Source organism: Dendrobates tinctorius, unplaced genomic scaffold (genome assembly GCF_039654945.1).
Source record: "Dendrobates tinctorius isolate UK_male_01 unplaced genomic scaffold, ASM3965494v1 ptg000515l, whole genome shotgun sequence".
Taxonomy (NCBI): Eukaryota; Metazoa; Chordata; class Amphibia; order Anura; family Dendrobatidae; genus Dendrobates; species Dendrobates tinctorius.
In genome coordinates, this window is record NW_027362174.1 from 1,038,836 (window position 1) to 1,057,775 (window position 18,940).

Below are 18,940 nucleotides of genomic sequence, written 5' to 3' on the forward strand. Positions count from 1 at the left end.
AGTACGGGTTGACACTGTTGTACCCTCGGACTGCAGGGCAGCTTGAACTTGTTTGGATGTTAGTCGAGGTTCTTTATCCAACATCTGAACAATCTTGCGTTGAAATCTCTTGTCAATTTTTCTTTTCCGTCTACATCTAGGGAGGTTAGCCTCAGTGCCATGGGCTTTACACTTCTTGATGACACTGCGCACGGTGGACACAGGAACATTCAGGTCTTTGGAGATGGACTTGTAGCCTTGAGATTGCTCATGCTTCCTCACAATTTGGTTTCTCAAGTCCTCAGACAGTTCTTTGGTCTTCTTTCTTTTCTCCATGCTCAATGTGGTGCACACAAGGACACAGGACAGAGGTGGAGTCAACTTTAATTCATGTCAACTGGCTGCAAGTAAAACTCTTTGGATTAAAATTCTTGGACTTAAGTGCGCTGCCAGACAAATTATCACATCCAAATCAGGTAGATGAACTAGCCTTTTAATTCCCTGGCAGCGCACTTAAGTCCCAGAATTTTAATCCAAAGAGTTTTACGTGGCGGTCACTGTGTGTGGACTGTTGGACGTGCAGCAGGCTGACATACTGATTTTACATGCTTAACTCTCTCCTGGAAAGGGTGAGTATATTTCTTTAACAATCTACGTAAGTTACTCGGATAAGACCCTATTGCGCTCTTGTTTTACTTATAGTTTGAAAAACAACTGGCTGCAAGTGTGATTTGGTTATTGCCAACACCTGTATAATTACACTGTGTTCCAAATCATTATGCAAATTTGATTTAAGTGTCAAAGATGTAATTTTTTGTTTTTCAAATAAACTCAGATGGTATTGTGTATCAGGGCTCTTTTGATCACTGAAATCAATCTCAAACGCCTGTGATAATTAGTTTACGAGGTGAGCTCAATTAAAGGAAAGCTACTTAAGAATGATGTTCCACATTATTAAGCAGGGTACAGGTTTCAAGGAATTTAGGAAATAAAAAGGATCTCTCTGCTGCTGAAAAGCATCAAATAGTGCAATGCTTTGGTCAAGAGATGAAAACATTAGATATTTCCCAAAAATTTAAACGTGATCATTGTACTGTTAAGAGATTTGTGGTTGATTCTGAGCACAGACATGTTTGTGCTGATAAAGGCAGAATGAGGAAGGTTTCTGCCAGGCAAGTTCATCGGATTAAGAGAGTGGCTGCTAAAAAGCCATTACAAACCAGCAAACAGATATTTAAAGCTGCTGGTGCCTCTGGAGTCCCTCGAACCTCAAGGTGTAGGATCCTTCAAAGGCTTGCTGTGGTGCATAAATCTACTATTCGGCCACCCCTAAACAGTGTTCACAAGCAGAAATGGTAGCAGTGGGCCCAGACATACATGAAGACTAATTTTCAAACAGTCTTGTTTACTGATGAGTGTCGAGCAACCCTGGATGGTCCAGATGGATGGAGTAGTGGATGGTTGGAGGATGCCACTATGTCCCAACAAGGCTGCGACGTCAGCAAGGAGGTGGAGGAGTCATGTTTTGGGCCGGAATCATGGGGAAACAGCTGGTAGGGCCCTTTAAGGTTCCTGAAGGTGTCAAAGTGTGAAAATGACCTCTGCAAAGTATATAGAGTTTCTGACTGACAGCTGTCTTCCATGGTGTAAAAAGCAGAAACATGCCTTCAGGAACAAAATCATCTTCATGCATGACACTGCACCATGTCATGCTGCAAAGAAGACCTCTGAGTCATTGACTGCTATGGGCATAAAAGGAGATAAACTCATGGTGTGGCCACCATCTTCCCCTGACCTCAACACTATAGAGAACCTTTGGAGTATCATCAAGCAAAAGATCTATGAGGGTGGGAGGCAGTTCACATCAGAACAGCAGCTCTGGAGGCTATTCTGACTTCATGCAAAGAAATACAAGCAGAAACTCTCCAAAAACTCCCAAGTTCAACGGATGCAAGAATTGTGAAGGTGATGTCACAGAAGGGTTCCTATGATAACATGTAACTTGGCCTGTTAGGATGTTTTGGAGTTAAATAGCTTTTTTGTTCAGTGAATGTGACCTCCTAATGCTGCAAATTCCACAAATGAGCATTTTCAGTTCTTTAAAACAGATCAAATGTTTAGAAATTCTACTGTGCCTAATAATTTGGAACAGTGCAATTTGAGTTTTTATTCATTTTGGAGATTATACCGTTATCATTGGGAGGTTTCTTCAATAAAATTTGATGTATACTCTACGGTGATGACTTTTATTAGACTGACTGTCATTTTTACCGACTATTTAGGAAAATCAGAGAAAAATATCATTTGCATAATAATTTGGAACACAGTGTATATAGTTTACCGCACTGTACTGAGCAGATGTATGAAACAGGAAAGAAGTCTGTAGTGGACAAAAAGGGGTTATTTATGCAGTTATCAATACTGTTATATGAAGGGGTTGTAGAATAGTCTTTACAGTATAAGGCGCTTATCTGGCGGAGACCTCGCCAGTGGTATTGTGTTGGTGATTTCTTGTAGCGGTCAATGATGCTAATAAAATAAGGATAGAATTAAAATAACAGTAATATTAATATCCCATGCTGAACCTTTGCTATTCACTGTACTCACTAGTGTTTTCTCAGGATTTCTATTCCCTTCGGGGTGGTGCTGTGGTGCTGGCTGATAGCCCAATTTCACAGTGCTGTTCAGATAAAATTGGATTTAATTAATACTAGTAACCGTGACCTGGATAATGAGTCGCAGCTATAAGGGCGCCTCCGCACGCACTTGCACTTAATTTTAGTGTTGAAAACAGTAAGCAGGAACAATATCCTCTCATATGAGCATTGTAATGGAGCTTTAGCTATAAAGTTTGCTTTTACTACATAATAGTAGTGGCCACCGAACCGTCAGTGGATTCTGATAGAATGCTTCTGGTAATGCCTGCTGGCTGAACGGAGCAGGAGCGATGTTTGCTGTTACGCTGGTTATGGCAAGGCTCTAAACAGAAAAGACAAACACTTAGTATAGTGTTAGAGTGATCAGTCCTAATAGGACTCGCCTGGGCTTACTTGTACGGCTTGTTGAATGCCGCAATATGCCCAGGTGGTGGCTGTGAGGGAGGCGATAGCTGTAAGCGAGGAGGATAAGACTGCACCGCACGTGGCTGGGGGAGCGGGTGAACGCCAGCACCTCGTGTACTCCGGCCGGAAGCAACAGCGAGGATTCTGATAGAATGCTTCTGGTAATTCCTGCTAGTTGAACGGAGCAGGAGCGATGTTTGCTGTTATGCGTTATCGAACGCATTTCGAGGGAGACTTCCCTCTTCGTCAGGGCTGTTGGATTGTGCCCTCTGCGCACCCGTCCTTTTTGCCTAGCTTGTGACGTCACATAGCTCCGCCCCTGATCGCGCCGCGTCCTCGCTGTTGCTTCCGGCCGGAGTACACGAGGTGCTGGCGTTCACCCGCTCCCCCAGCCACGTGCGGTGCAGTCTTATCCTCCTCGCTTACAGCTATCGCCTCACTCACAGCCACCACCTGGGCATATTGCGGCATTCAACAAGCCGTACAAGTAAGCCCAGGCGAGTCCTATTAGGACTGATCACTCTAACACTATACTAAGTGTTTGTCTTTTCTGTTTAGAGCCTTGCCATAACCAGCGTAACAGCAAACATCGCTCCTGCTCCGTTCAGCCAGCAGGCATTACCAGAAGCATTCTATCAGAATCCACTGACGGTTCGGTGGCCACTACTATTATGTAGTAAAAGCAAACTTTATAGCTAAAGCTCCATTACAATGCTCATATGAGAGGATATTGTTCCTGCTTACTGTTTTCAACACTAAAATTAAGTGCAAGTGCGTGCGGAGGCGCCCTTATAGCTGCGACTCATTATCCAGGTCACGGTTACTAGTATTAATTAAATCCAATTTTATCTGAACAGCACTGTGAAATTGGGCTATCAGCCAGCACCACGGCACCACCCCGAAGGGAATAGAAATCCTGAGAAAACACTAGTGAGTACAGTGAATAGCAAAGGTTCAGCATGGGATATTAATATTACTGTTATTTTAATTCTATCATTTTATTAGCATCATTGACCGCTACAAGAAATCACCAACACAATACCACTGGCGAGGTCTCCGCCAGATAAGCGCCTTATACTGTAAAGAATATTCTACAACCCCTTCATATAACAGTATTGATAACTGCATAAATAACCCCTTTTTGTCCACTACAGACTTCTTTCCTGTTTCATACATCTGCTCAGTACAGTGCGGTAAACTATATAATTATACAGGTCTTCAGTTTAAACAGGAAGCGACACAGTGCTGTCTCCTTACCAGCTGCATCGGAGCTATGATTTGTAGCTAGGTAGCGCCCGTGTATACTCCACCCCATTGCCAACACCTGTTAGGTGCCACAGGTAAGTTACAGGGGCTGTTAATTACACAAATTAGAGAAGCATCACAGGATTTTTCGAACAGTGCCAATACTTTTGTCCACCCTCTTTGTTATGTTTGGTGTGGAATTATATCCAATTTGGCTTTAGGACAATTCTTTTTGTGTTTTTTCATTTAAGACAAATTAAATGAAGATAATAATAACAAAGAATTTGTGTTTGTAATCATTTTCAGGAAGAAACTGAGTATTATCTGACAGAATCGCAGGGGTGGCAATACTTTTGGCCACAAATGAATATGAAGGCCGAGCCTATCAGCACAGGCTCCTCCCACCACTATGGCGCCATATATATGAAGGCAGAGCCTATCAGCATACGCTCCTCCCACCACTATGGCACTATATATATGAAGGCAGAGCCCATCAGCAGAGGCTCCTCCCACCACTATGGCACCATATATATATGAAGGCAGAGCCCATCAGCAGAGGCTCCTCCCACCACTATGGCACCATATATATGAAGGCAGAGCCTATCAGCAGACGCTCCTCCCACCACTATGGTGCTATATATATATATATATATATATATATATATATATATATATATATATATATATATATATATATATATATATATATATATATATATATATATATAATGGCAGAGCCTATCAGCACTGGCTCCTCGCACCATATATATAGGCAGATGAGGATCAGAGTGCAGCCTCCACTACCAGAGTCCCCGCAGCATGCACTGGCCCTGGCCTAGGTCGTACCGTTGCCTGGTTCAGGACGATGACGTGAATGCCTCTACTTTGCTCTCTGACCTCGTCCTCCAGCACCTGTAAATGAGGAAGTAATGGAGAGTTACACAGAGGGTCCCGGCTGGGTCCTGAAGAGTTAATACTAGAGGGGCACACAGCGACGCCCCGAGTACCTAACAGAGAGGGCCGGTAAATGCACGGTCATGTCCCCCTCCCACATCAGCAGGCCACCCCCTGGGGCGGTAATGGCACACTCACCGCCGTCCCGTCCACCGCAATGTAAACCTTGGAGCGGCTGGAGTAAACCTCTACGTCCAGGACTTTCTTCCCGCTGTTGGCTCGATGAGGAAACCCTTGGTCCAGTGCGCTAATATCTGCATCACAAAAATAAGAGAAGATGCACATCACGGACGCAAGGAAGCGCGGCCCCAACGTGCGCAGCACTCACCGTAATCCTGCGCCACGTCCTCCTCACTCACTGCGCGTCGCGTCTCAAGGATCAGCTTAATGTTCACAATGACAGTGACGAGCAGGAAGAGAACAGCGGCGGTCTGTAAGAGGAGCACAACCACACTCACAGCACGAGACGCTGCGCCCCCGACAGGAGACAGACGCAAACTGCCCCAGACAATGAACATAAATCGCAGGCTCTGCACCAGAAACCCAACAGCCTCAAAAAAAAAAAAAAAAAAGTACCGTATATACTTGAATATAAGCCGAGATTTTCAGCCCAAAAAATTGGGCTGAAAGTCCCCCTCTCGTCTTATATTCGAGTCATATACAAAAGGGGGACGGAGGGGGAGGGGGGGCGGCGGTGTCAGGTCATACTAAACCGTCCTGACACTGTCTCTTGAGCCCCCAGCTTCTCCGCACGCTCTCTCTTCCTGCCTTCAGTGGTGACGTGGTGCCGCTCATTAAAACTCATGAATATGCGCATATTCATGAGTTTTAATAAGCGGTACCACATGACCGCTGAAGGCAGGAAGAGAGAGCGTGCGGAGAAGCTGGGGGCTCAAGAGACAGTGTCAGGACGGGCAAGTATAGCGATACTCACCTGTCCTGCGTCCATGGCTGCTTGCTGCTGTCTGTCATCGGTCAGTGACTTCAGACAGCAGAGGGCGCGGTGACGTGATTAGTGCGCGCAGCGCCCCCTGCAGTCTGAACGTCACTGACCGATGACGTGGCAGATAGCGGTGAGCAGCCATGGACGCAGGACAGGTGAGTATCTCAGGTGCCAGCAGTGACACCGGCACCTGACACCCAGCGACGGAGGTGAGTATGTCATTTTTTTTATTTTTACATGCAGCAGCAGCAGCAGCATGGGGTGAACATATGGGGGAACAATCTATGGAGCATTTCCCACCCTAGGCTTATACTCGAGTCAATAAGTTCACCCAGTTTTTTGTGGCAAAATTAGGGGGGGGGGTCGGCTTATACTCGAGTATATACGGTATATCTGTATTATACCCCAGAGCGGCAGTCACTGTGTCCATACGTTACTGATCCTGAGTTACCTCCTGTATTATACTCCAGAGCTGCACTCACTATTCTGCTGGTGCAGTCATTGTGTACATACATTACTGATCCTGAGATACATCCTGTATAGCCCAGAGCTGCACTCACTATTCTGCTGGTGCAGTCACTGTATACATACATTACTGATCCTGAGTTACCTCCTGTATTATACTCCAGAGCTGCACTCACTATTCTGCTGGTACAGTCACTGTGTACATACATTACATTACTGATCCGGAGTTACCTCTTGTAGTATACTCCAGAGCTGCACTCACTATTCTCACTATTATTTTGGATCATACAGATGAACTGCATTCATATGTCCGGATTCTTTTCATGGACTTTAGCTCAGCGTTCAATACCATTGATCCGAATTTACTTCATAAGAAAATGGTAGCTCTTGGAGTCCCTCTCAACTTATGCTTGTGGATTTATAACTTCCTGACAGCCAGGATACATAGTGTAAAAGTTGGACCATTCACTTTGGACACCTTGGTCACAAACATCGGGGCACCTCAGGGGTGTGTTTTGTCCCCATTACTGTTTTCTCTCTATACGAATGATTGCATCTCTTCAGCAGCCTCAGTAAAAATCTTGAAATTTGCCGATGATATGACACTGATTGGTCTCATCAGGGGAAATGCTGAAGACTTGTATCGGAGTGAGGTGAAAAGAATTTGTGACTTGTGTAAAGCCAATAATCTTGTACTCAACACTAAAAAAACTGCTGAGATGGTTGTGGATTTTAGGAAAGATCAAAATGAGATACTTCCAATCTACATCCATGACGAAGTGGTTCTTAGGGTCACAGAGACCAAATTCCTTGGTGTTATCTCTCATGATCTTAAATGGGGGAAAAACGTGGATGCTGTTATAAGAAAAGCACAACAGAGGATGTTCTTCCTGAGTCAGCTGAAAAGATATGGTTTGTCTAAGAATCTGCTGATCTTATTCTTTAATGCTGTCATCAGATCTGTGATTTGTTCCTCTCTGATAGTCTGGTATGGGGGAGCCACTGCGCATGACAAACTCCGCTTACAAAAGGACTTTCAGAACAGCAGAGAGAATTATAGGTTCCCCCTGCCTAAAATCCAGGATCTTTATGATAAGAGTATTCGATCCCACGCATTGAAAATTTCATCCGATCCCTCTCACCCGGGACACTCCTCATTCCAACTACTCCCTTCAGGACGTCGCTTCAGAGTCCCCAAATGCAGCACCAACTGCCATATGAACAGCTTCTATCCACTCTCTGTTCAACAATTAAATTGTCATGTGTAGACTATATACTGTATCTGTCTTGTTAGATGTTACTTGTTGTATCTGTTGTTATATATTATGTTTCCTCTTTGCCACAAAGAATTCCTTGTATATATGTAATATGTACTTGGCGATAATACATTTGATTGATTGATTCTGCTAGTGCAGTCACTGTGTACATACATTACATTACTGATCCGGAGTTACCTCTTGTATTATACTCCAGAGCTGCACTCACTATTCTGCTGGTGCAGTCACTGTGTACATACATTACATTACTGATCCTGAGTTACTTCCTGTATTATACTCCAGAGCTGCACTCACTATTCTGCTAGTGCAGTCACTGTGTACATACATTACATTACTGATCCTGAGTTACATCCTGTATTATACCCCAGAGATGCACTCACTATTCTGCTGGTGCAGTCACTTAGTACATACATTACATTACTGATCCTGAGTTACATCCTGTATTATACCCCAGAGCTGCACTCACTATTCTGCTGGTGCAGTCACTGTGTACATACATTACTGATCCTGAGTTGTGAAGGGTTAAAACTAAAATCAGAGCTGAAGTTTCGTTTTTTCCATTCTGTGAAGGTTTCGTTTCTTCATTTTTGTTGCTGTAAGATAAATTTTTGTAATTGGCAAGGGCTGTCATGAAACCAGATTGTTCTCATCAGGTGTAAGATAAGGGAGGCGGGAGTGTAAAACTCTAAAGAATATGCCATTATACTACTTTCTATTTGGAAACGGACATATATGTAGTTTCCGGTTTTCTTGCAATAATATTGGCTTACAAAGTGAAGCATTACATGATGTTATTGGTAGTTGAGAACCTTGCATAATTAAGCAAAATATTATAAAAGTGACTAAAATAAAAGGGGCTTAGTGATCTGCCTCGATCCTCCCGTACAGAGACCCCAGTCTCCGTGTGGTCATTTGAGTTGCTAGCAACACTGTGGAATAATTTGGAAATCACTGGATCAACCGTGAAGGGTTAATTTAGCCCTCCCAAAATAGCTGCCTCGACAGTGGTGCCCAACGTGGGGCCCCCGAACAGGGACGCCTCTGCCCCCGGAGGACAACAAGACAAAAGGAACCTCGGAGCGGACACAGGTGCTGGAAAATTGGGACTGATCATCCCCCACGACAACCACGGTAAGTTGGCAGTTATTCAGTACCATCTTTATGCTGATGACACACAACTATACACATCATCCCCTGATCTTACCCCCGCTGTACTACAAAACGCCACTGACTAAGTCTGCAGTCTCCATCATCATGTCCGCTCTCTATCTGAAACTCAATCTCTCCAAAACTGAACTTCTTCTGCTCCCACCATCTACTAACCTCCCTAAATCTGACATTTCCCTCTCCGTGGGTGGCACAATAATAACACCCTGACAGCAGGCGCGCTGTCTGGGTGTTGTTTGACTCCGATCTCTCCTTCACCTGCCATATACAATCTCTTGACCGCTCTTGCCGCTTACACCTAAAGAACATCTCTAGAATCCGCCCTTTTCTCACCATGGAAACAAAAACCCTACTGTCGCCTTGATCCACTCCCGCCTGGACTACTGTAACGCTCTATTAATTGGTCTCCCCCTCACTCGACTCTCCCCTCTCCAGTCCATCCTTAATGCAGCAGCCAGGGTTGTCCATCTGGCTAATCGCTTCTCGGACGCGTCCGCTCTTCGCCAGTCGTTACATTGGCTGCCCATTCATTACAGGATACAATTCAAAGTACTTGTTCTCACCCACAAAGCTCTCCACGGAGCGGCACCCCCCTTACATCTCCTCCCTCATTTCTGTCTATCGGCCTAACCGACCACTGCGCTCTGCAAATGAGTTTCGACTAACCTCTGCGCTAATCCGTACCTCCCACTCCCGACTCCAAGACTTCTCCTGTGCTGCGCCAATCCTCTGGAATGCTCTACCCCAAGATATTAGGACCATCCACAATTTGCATAGAATCATAGAATCGTAGAGTTGGAAGGGACCTCCTGGGCCATCTGGTCCAACCCCCTGCTCAAAGCAGGATTCGCTAAATCATCCCAGTCAGATGTCTGTCCAGCCTCTGTTTGAAGACTTCCATTGAAGGAGAACTCACCACTTCTCGTGGCAGCCTGTTCCACTCATTGATCACTCTAACTGTCAAAAAGTTTTTTCTAATATCTAATCTGTGTCTCTTCCCATTCAGTTTCATCCCATTGCTTCTAGTCTTTCCTTGTGCAAATGAGAATAAAGTTGATCCTTCTACAATGTGACAGCCCTTTAGATATTTGTAGACAGCTATTAAGTCTCCTCTCAGTCTTCTCTTTTGCAAACTAAACATTCCCAAATCCTGCAACCTTTCCTCATAAGACAGGGTTTGCAGACCGGTCACCATTCTGGTCGCTCTTTTCTGAACTTGCTCCAGTTTGTTGATGTCTTTTTTAAAATGTGGTGCCCAAAACTGGACACAATATTCCAGATGAGGTCTGACCAAAGAGGAGTAGAGGGAAATAATGACTTCACGTGATCTAGACTGTATGCTTCTGTTAATACATCCTAGAACTGCATTTGCCTTTTTTGCTGCTGCATCACACTGTTGACTCATATTCAGTCTGTGATCTATTAGTATACCCAAGTCTTTTTCACATGTGCTGTCACTTAGCCCTATTCCTCCCATTCTATATATGCTTTTTTCATTTTTATTGCCCAGATGTAGTACTTTGCATTTCTCCCTGTTAAAAACCATTCTGTTAGTTACTGCCCATAGTTACTGCATAGTTTTAGGCGCTCGCTCAAAACACATTTGTTCAGAGCGGCCTATCATGTTCACTAATCAAAGTCATTTTATGCTTGTGTGTGTAGCCCATTCACTATCTCCATCTATCCCCCACCCCCTGAAGATGGCTGGACCATCATTGTAAATACAAACTTGTGCTTTGTATCTGCCTCACCTCATTGTAGAGTGTAAGCTCCCACAAGCAGGGTCGTCTTATTTCGCTTTAATTATTGTATTGTTAACGTTGTTACTTATGACTGTTGTGTTTGAAACTGTTCAACTGTAAAGCGCTGCGGAATATGTTGGCGCTATATAAGATTATTATTATTATACTGTTCAGACTGACCGTTGGTGTGGTTTTCCTGTGCATGTTGCTGCAAAGAGGATCTGAGGTTTGTCCCCTGGTGGGGTGATTCATGGGTGGAATCATATAGAGGTGTAGTCCCGTTGGGGGCCCAGTGCTCGAACCGTACCTCATAAGGGACGGACACCCCGGATTGACCAGTGATTGTGACTCTCTTTATAGTCAAAATATCCTGAATTCCCGATCATTATTAGTAATTGGGCGTGGTGAAGTGATCGAAGACTGGGTAGGATACATAACTCAGGTATATATAGATAGATATATATAACCAGAGGTGTCCGAAGGGATAGTCTGAGACGCCCTCCTCCTTTCACTGAGTACCGCGAATTTTGGGCAATCCCAGAGGGGGATTATTGACCCGGTGGAACAGAGACTGAAATGGCCGCTCCAGATCTGTGCACAATTTGTCAGGATATTTAGCTCTAAAGGAGAGAATTATGTTTCTGTGGAAGAAAAAGAAAAGTTTGGAATTGTGTGAAGGATCAGATACTGTTAGTCTTATGATTCAAAGACGAGGAAAGAAATCTGTCAGGAAGGCAGGAAAAATTTTTTCGATTCTGGGATTTCCTAAGGGCGGGAGGTTGCAGCCTATGCTATGGGATGAAGGAGTTAAAAAGAATTAAGGAAGCTTGACTGATGATGGATTACTTGAAGGCGCTGAGGAATTCCGTGGCTTGGCACATGAATTGAATAATTAAGGTTATGTGGACATTGAACAGCAAGTGAATTCTGATTGTTTCTGTTACTGCTATGTTGAAGAAGGAAAATTGTCTATTATTATGGCAAATACGGGATGTATTGTGGTTCAAGAAAGTGACTGTGGTGTGAGAAAGTGATTGATTAAAGAAGGAATTGAGATTAATGAGACAATGTGTCAGGCAGACGAATAGTTAAAAGTGATGATTTGAAAGAAGACGTCTCCCTGCTAGATGACAATTGTACAAGGAGACCGAGAGTCGCAGCCCCCACCTCTGCTGATGGCACCTATTATCATCCGCCGCCAGCCTCAATCCCCGTTCACCCGATCCAGAGGAAAAAAAAAAAAAAAAAAAAGAGGTTTTCAGAAGACTTTAACCCGCTCTGTTCAGCAGAGAGAGAAAAGAAAAAAAAAAAAAGCAAGCAGCAGCTGCAGCTGTAGCAGCTCCAGTTCCTCCAATAGCAGCAGCCTCTAGCCCCCACCGCAGCTGCAAGCACACAGTGTGCCCTTCAGCCCACACAGCAAACTCTGGCCCCCCCTCAGACTTCAGCTACTGGGAACCCTGCTCCTCGGCGCCTCCTTGCTAATGCTGGCGCTGTGCCAGACTCGGACACTTTCAGAGAAATTGTTATACTCCCGCTGTTTTAATTGGGGTAGATGGCAGACCCAATTAACATACTTTTATAAACCCTATTTCTGTGGGACCTTTTCCCAAGGTTACTGTTCAGTTCGTAATCTCTCCCATATATCCAGTACATTTACTAGGGGCAGATTTATTATCACAGTTCCGCTCCAGAATACAATTCCAAGATGATGGTCAGATGGCTCTTACGTTATATAATCCCTATGTAGATGAAGACAGTGAGGAAATCTGTATTTTGCATGCCCTTCTCACGGTTATGATGGCCCTGATAGGCTCAGATCCACCACCAATATTGCCTGAGGATCAACGACTCACCCCATACCTCTCAGAGATACCATCTAAACTCTGGTCAAAAGGGCCAAATGATATAGGGAAAATGCCTGTAGAACCAGTAAAAGTGTTTCTCAAACCTGGTGCCTAATCCTCATACTCTTGTCCCAAATACCCCAGGATGCTGCTTGGTTTAGTTATTGATCTTGCCAATGCCTTCTTTAGCATTCCGTTACACCCAGACTGCCAGTGTCTATTTGCATTCACTTATCAGGGAAGACAGTTAATATGGACAGTTATGTCACAAGGGGCCCAAAACAGTCCCAACCGGTTTTCAAAAAATATGAGCAGGTGTCTTTTGCCATTGCTGCCACTGTCAGCCTCCTCAAGCGTCTGGCAGCACTGAACTGTCGGGTTTTGGCCTCGAGACTTCAGTTCTGCCTTGGTCAAGTGATATTCTTGGGTCACTGTTTCCTTCAGGGTGCCAGACACCTCGCAGAAGAAAAATAGCTATCAGCTCCCTTCCTTTCCCGAAAGATGAAACTGAACTCCAGCGCTTTCTTATGCACTTATTGTTATCAGTGGATACCGGATGCATCCCGCATAATGCAACCCCTTTACAACGCCTTGAAAGACGGTATAATGAATTATAAGGGAAGATGGCAGTGATGAGGATTACCTCCAATATGATTGTTCCCAACTTCTGACTGAAGAAACAGCTACTCCACCAAATGTCAGTGAGAATTCACTTCCAAATCCCGATCTGGTGTTATACACGGATGGTTCAAGATATGCTGATGAGTTTGGTAGATTCCACACGGGATATGCTGTTACCACAGAGGACACTGTAGTGCACGCAGCTGCGCTCCCGCCCTCACAGTCAGCACAAGAAGCAGAACTCCAGGCTCTGTCTACTGCATGTACTTTGGCCAAGAACAGACGGGCTAATATATACACGGACTCACGGTATGCATTTGGTATTGCTCACGATTTTGGGGCTCTATGGGCCAATCGAGGGTTTTATTACTGCCGGAACCCCAGTGAAAAATGCTGAAGCTGTTAAAACCCTCATGGACTCGATCAAATTACCTACTCAGGTGGCCATTATCAAAAGTTAAGGCGCACGGTCCTAGGAACAGTCCACAGACTGTTGGCAACGCATTTGCGGATATGCAAGCAAAAGCCGCCGCTCTTTTACCCGTTGTACCAACCATACCAACTATGGTGACCACACGCTCTCAGCGTAAACAGTTACAAGAAGCATTGACCCTACAAGAACCTGATGATCTACAACAGACTGAAGTTTTCTGTCGGACCCTGCGAGACCGCTTAATGACAATGCAGAGAATGTCTCCAAAGGAAGAGGTGAAGCAATGGAAGACTGATGGGGCACGAATGGATAATGGTCTCTGGAAAAAGGACCAACTCGTGCGTCTCCCTAAGCGGATGTACCCTGCTATTGCCACATGGGCACATGGACCTACACATCGAGGAAGAATCAGGCCCTCGCACTGGTGCAAAAATTCTACTGGGCCCCAGGTTCTCCAGTTGGCCGGAAGCATTCCCTGTTACCAACATGACTGCAAAAACTACAGCGAAGAAACTGGTGATTGAAGTTATATGCAGATATGGGGTTCCAGAAGTTGTTGAACGTGATCAAGTCCCGGCCTTTTCTTCTCATGTGTACCAAGAAGTTCTGACAATGCTTGGATCCACTGTAGCCCTCCATACTCCGTACCACCCACAATCCAGTGGTTAAGTTGAGAGGTTGAACGGCACACTGAGGGGACAATTGACCAAAATGATGCAGGAGCCTACGGCTCCATGGCCAGAGCTCCTACCCATTGTACTATACCACATTCCCACTACCCCTATTGCAAAACATGGCCTGTCCCCATATAAGATAGTTTGGTACTAGGCCCCCAGTTGCAAATTTCCAGCCTCAGCAGTTATCAGAAGAAACTGACCGTGCTGTTCAATGTGTTATTCAGCTTAGTAAAAACACCCATATGTTCTATTTTCCTCTTTTCTTCCAGATTCAGCAGAAACCGACACCTGTTATAACCTGAAGCCTGGTGATTTGGTAGTCATGAAAGTCGTAGTTACTCACCGCTTAACGGTATTTTTCGGAGTCCATGACAGCACCACCTGAGAGAGGGGAGCCGCCCTTTAGGAACAGGAAACCCACAGACACAAAAAGGCGGCACCTCTCCCACGCATCAGTTGGATTACAGAGCACAAGAGGACCACAACGGTTAATAGCATAATTTATATACAATACTTTACACGACTATTTAAATTACCCGTGTACCTATAAGGGGTAGAAGTGCACACCCAAAATTTTAAACTAAAGGGAGGGAATATACGGGTGCTGTCATGGACTCCGAAAAATACCGTTAACCGGTGAGTAACTACGACTTTCTTCGGTCGTCCATGACAGCACCACCTGAGAGAATTACAGAGAGTAATAACTATTTAGGGAGGGACTACAGCCTGCAGTACCCTTAAACCAAAAGAGAGGTCTGTGGAAGCACCCAAGTCTAGCCTATAATGACTATAAAAGGTGCTCGGAGAGGACCAAGTAGCCGCCTTACATATCTGGTCGATGGAGACTTCTGATCTCTCGACCCACAAGGTCGCCATGGCTCTGGTGGAGTGCGCCCTCAGCTTCCCGGGTGGCGACCTGCCTTTTGAGGTGTATGCTATTGAGATCGCCTCTCTAATCCACCTGGCTAGTGTGTTTTTTGACACTCTACAACCTTTCCTAGAGCCTTGATGGGAGACAAACAGGGCATTATCTTTTCTCCAGGGAACGGTAACTGCCAGATATTCTATGAGGCATCTCCGAACATCTAGGGTGTGTAGTTTCTCTTCCTTCTCATTAGCTGGATTAGGGAGGAAGGATGGAAGGACTATCTCCTGTGTCCTGTGAAAGCTAGAAACTACCTTAGGTAAATACACCGGATCAGGTCTGAGTATTACCCTATCGTCCTTAAACTGTATATAAGGAGGACGTCTAGATAATGCCTGGATGTCGCTTACTCTACGAGCTGAGGTTAGAGCTACCAGGAAGGCTACTTTAAGGGACAGGTTTTTTATGGAAGTTGATGAAATAGGTTCGAATGGAGCATCTGTCATAGCCGTGAGGACTAGGTTTAAGTCCCACGGCATGAATCTATCCTTCACTATTGGCCTGGATCTGCCTGCTGCCTTAATGAATCTACTGATCCAGTAATTACCCGCTATGTTGCAGCTAAAGAGGGCCCCCAAGGCTGATACCTGTACTTTAAGGGTACTAGTGGAAAGCCCCATATCCAGACCTTTCTGAAGAAACGCTAAGATCTGGTTTATAGGTGCTGAACCCCCAGCGACTATTCCGGAGTTCTGAAGGAATCTCTTCCAAATCCTGACAGATTTTGGTAGTGATGATTTTTCTACTTTTAAGTAGAGTGTTAATCAGGTCTGGGGAGAAGCCTTTATCTCTTAGCAGTGTCCGTTCAAACTCCATGCCGGCAGATGTAGGCCAGCCACCTGAGGATGGAAGACTGGGCCCTGGGATAGAAGATCCGGGATGTCTGGAAGGACACAAGGCTCGGACACCGACATGGTCCTGAGGCATGAGAACCATGCCCTCCTGGGCCAAAATGGAGCGATAACAATAACCCTCGCTCTGTCCCTCCTGATTTTTCTCAACACCAGGGGTAGTAGTGATAAGGGAGGGAAGGCGTATGCTAGCCTGAAGTCCCACTTTATCAGAAAGGCATCTACCGCCAGGGGGTTCTCTCTGCGATTTAGGGAGCAGAACTACCTTACTTTCCTGTTTTCCATGGTAGCGAAGAGATCCATCTCTGGTTGACCCCATTTTTGTACAATCAGGTCGAAGATAGAAGCTTTTAGGGACCATTCTCCTTGTCTTAGCAGATTGCGGCTTAAGAAATCTGCTGTGATATTTTCTTTCCCATTTACAGTGGGGAAAAAAAGTATTTAGTCAGTCAGCAATAGTGCAAGTTCCACCACTTAAAAAGATGAGAGGCGTCTGTAATTTACATCATAGGTAGACCTCAACTATGGGAGACAAACTGAGAAAAAAAAAATCCAGAAAATCACATTGTCTGTTTTTTTTTCATTTTATTTGCATATTATGGTGGAAAATAAGTATTTGGTCAGAAACAAAATTTCATCTCAATACTTTGTGATATATCCTTTGTTGGCAATGACAGAGGTCAAACGTTTTCTGTAAGTCTTCACAAGGTTGCCACACACTGTTGTTGGTATGTTGGCCCATTCCTCCATGCAGATCTCCTCTAGAGCAGTGATGTTTTTGGCTTTTCGCTTGGCAACACGGACTTTCAACTCCCTCCAAAGGTTTTCTATAGGGGTGAGATCTGGAGACTGGCTAGGCCACTCCAGGACCTTGAAATGCTTCTTATGAAGCCACTCCTTCGTTGCCCTGGCGGTGTGCTTTGGATCATTGTCATGTTGAAAGACCCAGCCACGTTTCATCTTCAATGCCCTTGCTGATGGAAGGAGGTTTGCACTCAAAATCTCACGATACATGGCCCCATTCATTCTTTCATGTACCCGGATCAGTCGTCCTGGCCCCTTTGCAGAGAAACAGCCCCAAAGCATGATGTTTCCACCACCATGCTTTACAGTAGGTATGGTGTTTGATGGATGCAACTCAGTATTTTTTTTCCTCCAAACACGACAAGTTGTGTTTCTACCAAACAGTTCCAGTTTGGTTTCATCAGACCATAGGACATTCTCCCAAAACTCCTCTGGATCATCCAAATGCTCTCTAGCAAACTTCAGATGGGCCCGGACATGTACAGGCTTAAGCAGTGGGACACATCTGGCACTGCAGGATCTGAGTCCATGGTGGCGTAGTGTGTTACTTATGGTAGGCCTTGTTACATTGGTCCCAGCTCTCTGCAGTTCATTCACTAGGTCCCCCCGCGTGGTTCTGGGATTTTTGCTCACCGTTCTTGTGATCATTCTGACCCCACAGGGTGGGATTTTGCGTGGAGCACCAGATCGAGGGAGATTATCAGTGGTCTTGTATATCTTCCATTTTCTAATTATTGCTCCCACAGTTGATTTCTTCACTCCAAGCTGGTTGGCTATTGCAGATTCAGTCTTCCCAGCCTGGTGCAGGGCTACAATTTTGTTTCTGGTGTCCTTTGACAGCTCTTTGGTCTTCACCATAGTGGAGTTTGGAGTCAGACTGTTTGAGGGTGTGCACAGGTGTCTTTTTATACTGATAACAAGTTTAAACAGGTGCCATTACTACAGGTAATGAGTGGAGGAAAGAGGAGACTCTTAAAGAAGAAGTTACAGGTCTGTGAGAGCCAGAAATCTTGATTGCTTTTTTCTGACCAAATACTTATTTTCCACCATAATATGCAAATAAAATGAAAAAAAAACAGACAATGTGATTTTCTGTTTTTTTTTTTCTCAGTTTGTCTCCCATAGTTGAGGTCTACCTATGATGTAAATTACAGACGCCTCTCATCTTTTTAAGTGGTGGAACTTGCACTATTGCTGACTGACTAAATACTTTTTTTCCCCACTGTATATGTAGCGCTGTTAAAGATCGAAAATGCCGCTCTGCTAGCTGGAACAACCGTTCTGCCACATTCATCAGGGGTTTGGAACGAGTCCCGCCTTGGTGGTTGATATAAGCCACGGTGACCTGATTGTCGGACAACACTCGCACATGATGGCCCTGTAGATACACAAGTAGTCTCTTAGCTGCCTGTTCTACTGCTGTCAACTCTTTCAGGTTAGATGACATATCTATCTGATGATGCTCCCATAGGCCCTGTACCAGAATCTCACCCATATGGGCCCCCCCAACCGGAAGGGCTAGCATCCGTGGTGATTATTCGGGATATGTCATACTCCCAGGGAACCCCTCTGGATAAATTATCCTTGTCTAGCCACCACTCTAGGGACTCCCTTGTGTTCCGGGACAAGGTTAGCTGGCCCTCTAAGTAACCTCCGAGCACTCTTTGATGTACTAAAACTTCACCCTGTAGTGTTCTTGAATGGAATTGGGCCTACTGGACAGCCAGGATACAGGAAGAAAGAGAACCCAGAAGGGACATGGCTCTCCTGAGGGACATGGTGGGTTTATTGGAAGCGTTCAGGACCTAATAGCGTAGGCGAACAAGCTTCTCCGGAGGCAGACGGCATTCCTGTTTCTCAGAATCTAGGATCAAGCCCAAGAATTGTTGGACTCATCGGTTGCAACCGAGATTTTTTAATGTTAAGCAGCCAACCTAACCGCTCTAAGGCA

At 45.0% G+C, this 18,940-nt stretch overlaps 1 protein-coding gene across 6 annotated transcripts in view; it reads right to left on the reverse strand.

Moving 5' to 3' along the window:
- Nucleotides 1-18,940, reverse strand: part of POMGNT1 (protein O-linked mannose N-acetylglucosaminyltransferase 1 (beta 1,2-)) — a 116,861-nt gene that overhangs the window by 81,276 nt on the left and 16,645 nt on the right. For all 6 annotated transcript variants that reach the window (XM_073564998.1, XM_073564996.1, XM_073564997.1 and 3 more), the window contains exons 3-5: nt 5,569-5,671; nt 5,379-5,494; nt 5,133-5,198 (exon numbers count right to left, since the gene is read on the reverse strand). In XM_073564998.1, the coding sequence (XP_073421099.1) occupies nt 5,133-5,198; nt 5,379-5,494; nt 5,569-5,671 (285 nt within the window). The remainder of the gene's footprint in view (nt 1-5,132; nt 5,199-5,378; nt 5,495-5,568; nt 5,672-18,940) is intronic.